The 6,239-nt window shown below is 41.8% G+C and overlaps 1 protein-coding gene across 1 annotated transcript in view; it reads right to left on the reverse strand.

Annotated features, from left to right (window-relative positions):
• Positions 1-5,073, reverse strand: part of ADGRG7 (adhesion G protein-coupled receptor G7) — a 28,508-nt gene extending 23,435 nt beyond the window's left edge. The window contains exons 1-3 of the mRNA XM_083821463.1: positions 5,032-5,073; positions 3,847-4,818; positions 3,207-3,337 (exon numbers count right to left, since the gene is read on the reverse strand). Coding sequence (XP_083677589.1) covers positions 3,207-3,337; positions 3,847-3,854 — 139 coding nt within the window. The 5' untranslated portion in view covers positions 3,855-4,818; positions 5,032-5,073. The remainder of the gene's footprint in view (positions 1-3,206; positions 3,338-3,846; positions 4,819-5,031) is intronic.
• Positions 5,074-6,239: the final 1,166 nt, after the last annotated feature.

The raw sequence follows: 6,239 nt of genomic DNA on the forward strand, positions 1-6,239 counted from the left end.
ACAGGGCCATAGATTTCCAAGACCCAAACTGGCAATGGGCAGGTGGATAATCAGACCTCCAAGAATCACACAGAAATATTCTGATTTAAGCCAGAGTTTATGGGGTAATACAGATAAAAATCCATGTCCTGGTCTCAGCCATAGCCTCTATTCACATTCCAGGACAGGTGCCAATTTTTATTGTCTCTTGGCAGGAATAGCAGGCTTTGTCTGAAGTAGTCATTGCACAGGCTGCTGCAGCTTCAGGAAACAAAAAAGCACAATATAAGCAAGAGCAGAGAAATTACATTTCTTAGGAATTTCTGACTATACCAAGGCGTTGATAGTGTTTGTCAAGACCTGGAAATTTTAAGGTTTCTTTAAAAAGAGGCTGGCAAATCTTAAATGGCTCAGCGGTTTTCTGCAGCAGAAACTGCAGTAGAGAAGGTGCTGGTGGACCTCAAGCTTTGGGATATGGCTCCAAGACCTAGGGGATCCCCATGGGCCGAGGCTTCCTCTCAGTTTATCTCACCCAACCCAACATGGAGGGTGGAATTTGGAATCCCTTCCCACTCAACGGCACTGGGTGCAGTTTATGCCTTGAAATTATACAGAAAACTGAAGTTGAGGCCTCCTATTTGATCTGACATTTTAGAATCCGTGTTTCGAGATGCTGGCAAATACAGTAAAGCCAGAAAATGTAAAAGTAAACAGTGCTGTCAGGAGAACATGTGCTATTGTATATTCCTAATGTTCTCATTCAAGTAAAAAGATTGCTTAACTTCTTGCTCTTTAATGGGATTCATATAACTGAAAGGTTATTCCAGACTATAGGGGATGCGCCACGTGGCTGGGGTAATTCTGTTCTTGGCAAGTGTTGCTTGACTCTTGCTCATGTAGTTGCTATGTAGCATTTGTGTTTCAGTCTGTCTCAGCTACGTTTCAGCCAAATGTCTGTGATGCTAGTGGAATAACATCTATGTGCAGCTAGGTAATATCTTTGCTAGCCATCAGCTTATTAAATTGTTTCTCTGCTGGAAATGTTACAAAAAGGAAAGGAAAACTCATACAGCAATTGAGAGCAGGGGGTGGGTGGTGATGGAGGAGGGGGGACACTTCAGCAGCTGCAGACAAGGGCTTGATGTGGCGAAGCTGGGTGAGTGCTTGAACCATTGCTGCCCCAGCAGTGCTGGCTCGCGTGGCAGGCACATGCATGTAGCACATGGGGCAATGTGGCAGAGGAATGACACCAGGGCTCAGCTTCCTGCTTTGCCTTGGGAGCCCTTTGGACCTGGGAACCCACAAGATACTCAGGGACCTGCAGCACAGCTCCAGGCCTCCATGGCCGAAGCAGTTATGTCACATAGGATCCCCAAAAATGAAGTTGCAGCAGTGCTGCCCTGCAAATGCACGAGATCCTGGCTGCCTGTAGAGGAGCAGGGAGAGGAGGAAGTATGACCAGGGCAGCCATGGGCTGGAAGCATCAATGCTGGCGCTTCTACAACCACTAATCCCGAATCTGTTGGGATCTAACTCCTGAATATTTTCTTCTGCAAGTGGTAAAACGTAAAAACACAAAGCTGTGAGGCAAAAAGTCCAGCACTGGCCCCTGGAGGTACAGGCACATCTTTCTTGAGCAATTGCCAGCACGCAGCATCCACCTCACCAATGTAACAACAGCATGACACTCCTGGGATCTGCTAACGTTACTGCTTTTTCGTTACTGTTTTTTTTTTTTTTTTTTTTTTTTTTTTGTGGAGTGGGGAGGAATCTGTATCTTTCACAAATATGAATTCCCAAGCTTAATAATGCAGTCATGCCTACCCCCACGCACAGTAAAACTCATCAGCCTCAAATAATTGTGGCATTGGCTTAACATCATAGGGCTCTTCTGTTTTTAAGTTTCGGAAAACATCTTGTTTTTATTTGTCCTTAAGTTTTGCAGAAATTAATCATTTCAAGAATCACATTGATTTTGACTGTACATATTCTTAAATTGAGAATAAGATTCTTGCATAATATTATGTCATCAAGAACTGTGTTTTTTTGTTTATTTTATTTTTTCTTTTCTAAACCAAACATCCTGGGGACTGCTAATGGTAATACTTGCAGTTAAGGTTTGGAAAAATCAGAAACACTACAACTATGCACAACAAGCACTACATCAGATGGGCATGAAGGTATTTCCCATCCTTGCAGTCGCTGCAGTTTCAGTCCTATTCCTAGCAGCTAGTTTCCCTGTAGCTGTGTAAGTTGGAGGCACAAGAATTCCCAAGCTGCCAAGAGTTAACTTCAAATCATCTGGGTTTAGGATCATCAAGTCAAACAAAGCCCTAAGCATATTCTTATATTCACAAAGGTAAATAATTACTCATTTAAGTTAAGCAATTAATATTTACTTATGTGCCATTTCGTGTGTTCAGGTATGTTCCCTCCCTGTAAACATCTGATAGATCTCTTGAAGCAAATATAGCCCAGTGTGTCCTAACATAAACTTTTCCCTGGGCCTCCTAGTCTCCAATAACATCTGTCTTGCTGGGTGAGCAGTGAGGAATGTCTGATTCTTGCAATGTACTTTACGTACATATAGGCCCATGCACGATTTTGTATCATGTCCGTATACTGAGTATTCTGCTGAGAGGAAACAAATTTTCTGCTCAAAATTTGTACAAGAAAACATCTTAAGAGGTTGCACTCACCTGATTTTCAGATATAGAATATGCAAACCAATGTTTCCTACATTCCCTCCACAAAACTTTCTATAATGCAAATTGCAGTAAAATCATGGACAGGTGCTATACAGCACCTTTGTGATTATATGTTGTTCCTTTCCCTGTACAGCTAAGTAGTTACTCTTTAAAACATAATTTACAAGCCTAGCTAGAGTTTTATTTTTGTCTTTTAAAAAGTAAATCAGATTTCTACCCAAAGAGTGAGAAGCTTTCTAGACATTTCTTCAAAACTACGTTACAGAATTCATTCACAGTGTACGTACGTACGTTACAAATGAAATATTCAAGATTGTTTGCTACATTATTCTGTTTTACAAGAGAAGGCAAAGTTTTAAGTACTTCTTTAAACATCAATGTAAGAAGAAAGTCATTTCCACCTAAGAAGTCTGGGGCACAGATGAGTCTATCAGTAATCATGTTTAAGCACTTTAGGAAAGGCAGAAGAACACAAAGAGCTCAGACAGAGCTCAAATGGTGCAGAATTGTATTTCTTACCTGTGTGAAACTTGATGATAAGCTGCCAAGCACAAAGGGACCAGAGGGTCAGAGTCACCACACAGCAGGCAATTGCAATCAATATTCTGTCCCAGTGGCATGAAGGCATGTTGTGATGTGGACTGTCTGCCCTGCTATAAAATGATATTATATATCCATAACCTTGTGATGGATAAACCATTAACTACTCGCCTACTCCTAGGACATTAACCTTTTCAGTTCCATTTAGGAAAGAAAAGAAAAAAAAAATTGGTAGATAAATAGCATGCATTTATTTCCAACATTTTCCACCCTACAAAATATTTCACTTAACAAGACATCGAATCTCACATCTTCTGCCTGTCACAGGAGAGCGTCCCAGAGCAGACACCCAGCTATGCTTACACTCATATGGGCCAGAGCCCATTCACTGTGCGTGTGGCAGGGCTTGTGACCATGCCAGCAGACCATTCCTCCCTCCAAGCATGGCACCCTAGGCCTCTGATCCCCAAACCAGACCTGCATGTGGCCCAGGCACAGGAGCTGCATCGCCACACAGGGCCCATGTCCACGTCTGGTAGGGTACAAGGCCCCATCACTCATCACTCGTACAGACAGTAACCTCCAACCCCTCCCCATCTGACACGGAGATGCTGTCTACCTTCGCATAACCCCAGAGGATGAAAAGCCCAGTGTCCCCCGTGGGACAGCCTTGCTGCATCCCCTCTGTGCATCTCTACCATGTAATGTGGTCACTCAGCAGGGAATAAAATCTGTGCCTTCAGACTTGCTAGACATCTTTCTCCAGAGAGGAGCGGCGGCAAAATGGGGAGGGAAAAAAAATCAGAAAAAGGCACACGTAAAATGGGAAGCAGAAAGAAAATTGCAACACCTGAACTGCCAAAACTAGTATCTTCTGCATGCTAACATGTCTCTTTCTGACAAATTAAAATCTAAGAGATTAATATCATAGTCAAAAGAGGCAAAAAGAGCTATTAAAAAAATGAATTGAAATAAACACTGTCTTTTTTTGTTGTCAGTGATCAGCAGATGAATCCCTGGTGCATGAGAAGGAACAAAGCCCTGCTTTTACATGGTGTTCTCCATCAGTGACTCTCAGTGAGGAAAGGAGTTTTGTTAGGCTTCTTTAGCTGCTTCATCTCAACTTTAGGAACAGGGTTCAAAAAGGGACTTGTGCAGAGCAGAGCAAAGCACGCCCAGACAGGCAGCATCTTCTGGGGGAAACTGAGTCATGGAACAGTCCAGCAATGCGGAGTTAAGCCGTATCCAAGTATAGCACTGAGTCTGAGGATGACGCTGTATTAAAAGCATACCCAGCTCCTGAATCTGGTGTCCTTTGCTCATAGAAGTGCTGCTGGATGATAGTAGAGGCTTTGCGTGCTTGCAGAGATTTTAAATGACAAAGTAGGAAAGAAACAAAAATTAAATCCCATATTTACTAACACTGCCCTTTCTTTTTCTGTGGAAATATCATCCTTGCTTCATTCCTTTACAGAGCTGACATCACTGTGTACATCTCTGGGCGGGATGTTGTATCTCTGTATATGACACACTCTGATTCCGAAATCTTCAGCTGCAGTCCCAGGTTTGCAAATGGAGGATGGTTTCTCAGCTGGGAAATGGAAATAGGACTGTGAGCAAAAAGATTGTGAACTTCTAACTTCACCAGAATATTTTAAATAAGCCTTAATGAAAAAAAATAATAATAATGGCATAAGGAAACAGATGACAAAACCTAAGCAAATCAATAAATACATCCTAAAGGATAGTACATTTTTATTTATGAAAATAATAAACAATTTTATATGACAAATCGAAAGAAAACCTTATTCCTTGCAAATCTGTATGTGATGCAGCTGTACAGAGACAAAACTTCTTGAGTGACTAGATATGCTTCTCCTGCTTTTCTCCATTTCTTGTGAGCCTTAATTGGAGCCAGATGTTTCTTATTTCCTTTCTTTTTTGTTTTCAAGCCCAAATGAAGTGCAGTGCCAGCAGTAAACACCATCTTTGACATTTTTTCATGTGTCAACTGCATCTGGCTGAGTCACAGTTACAAACAAGTAAAACTCCAGCAAAGCAGTGCAAGCTATCTCTCGTGCCGTCATTCATTTGTGGAGCAGGATCTCAGCACGGTTGTTTCAGGGTCTGCCACACAGGAGCCATAAAAGCTTCAGTGTGTCTGAGAACTTTGTTCCTCCTAAAGAGTGCTGGAGGCTGCCTGGGATATGGCAGCAGTGTGCCATGAGTGCAGCTCCCTCACCCTTCAGTCCTTGAATGCTAGGAGTGATTTCTAATTGCTTAATTGCTTTGCAGTTGCATGGATCTTTATAAATGCAGTCTGCTTTCCATTTCTTCTTTCTCCTTTTCAGAGGGACAATGGCTGATAACCACAATGTGTAGACATAACCATTTCTGGTCCAATTTCCTGCCCGTATGTTGACCTCTCAGCCACCATCCCCTGCAGAATATCTTGTCATTAAATGGCATTAATCCTTACACAAGAGCTTTTTTACCTGAATTTATAATTATGTTTTTTCCAACTATTTTTTTAAACGTAGTTCCATTCTAATAAGTGTACCCAGTATCTTATAGAAATCCCTAAATTGCAACAAGACAATAGCAAGGTGATAGAAATTGCTATTCTGAAAAAGTCATCTGAAGACTAGTTATTCCATTTGACAAATATTAGGCTTTTTCCTCCCACATATTTTGGGCAAGCACATATTTGACCTAGAACAGGTTTTAAAGGCCAGTGCTCAGCAGCTTTCCAGTCGACTTTCTCCCTCTTAACAGATGTGCAGTTACTGTGCAGTCATTGGGAGTCCTTGAAATTCAGGCTTTCTTCTATTTCACATGCCAAAGGACTTTCTGGATAAAAAACTATTCTGTTTTCTTCCATTGACTTCTGTACTAGAAAGTCCCAACCCAGCTGGCATAGCTCAGCTGAGCTGAAGCATGTGGGGAGCACATTAAGGTAGCAGGCATAGCAAAGCTTTCGAGTGCCTCAGTTTGAAGGATGAATGAATATGT

This window comes from Anser anser (genome assembly GCF_964211835.1).
Source record: "Anser anser genome assembly, chromosome: 1".
Lineage (NCBI taxonomy): Eukaryota > Metazoa > Chordata > Aves > Anseriformes > Anatidae > Anser > Anser anser.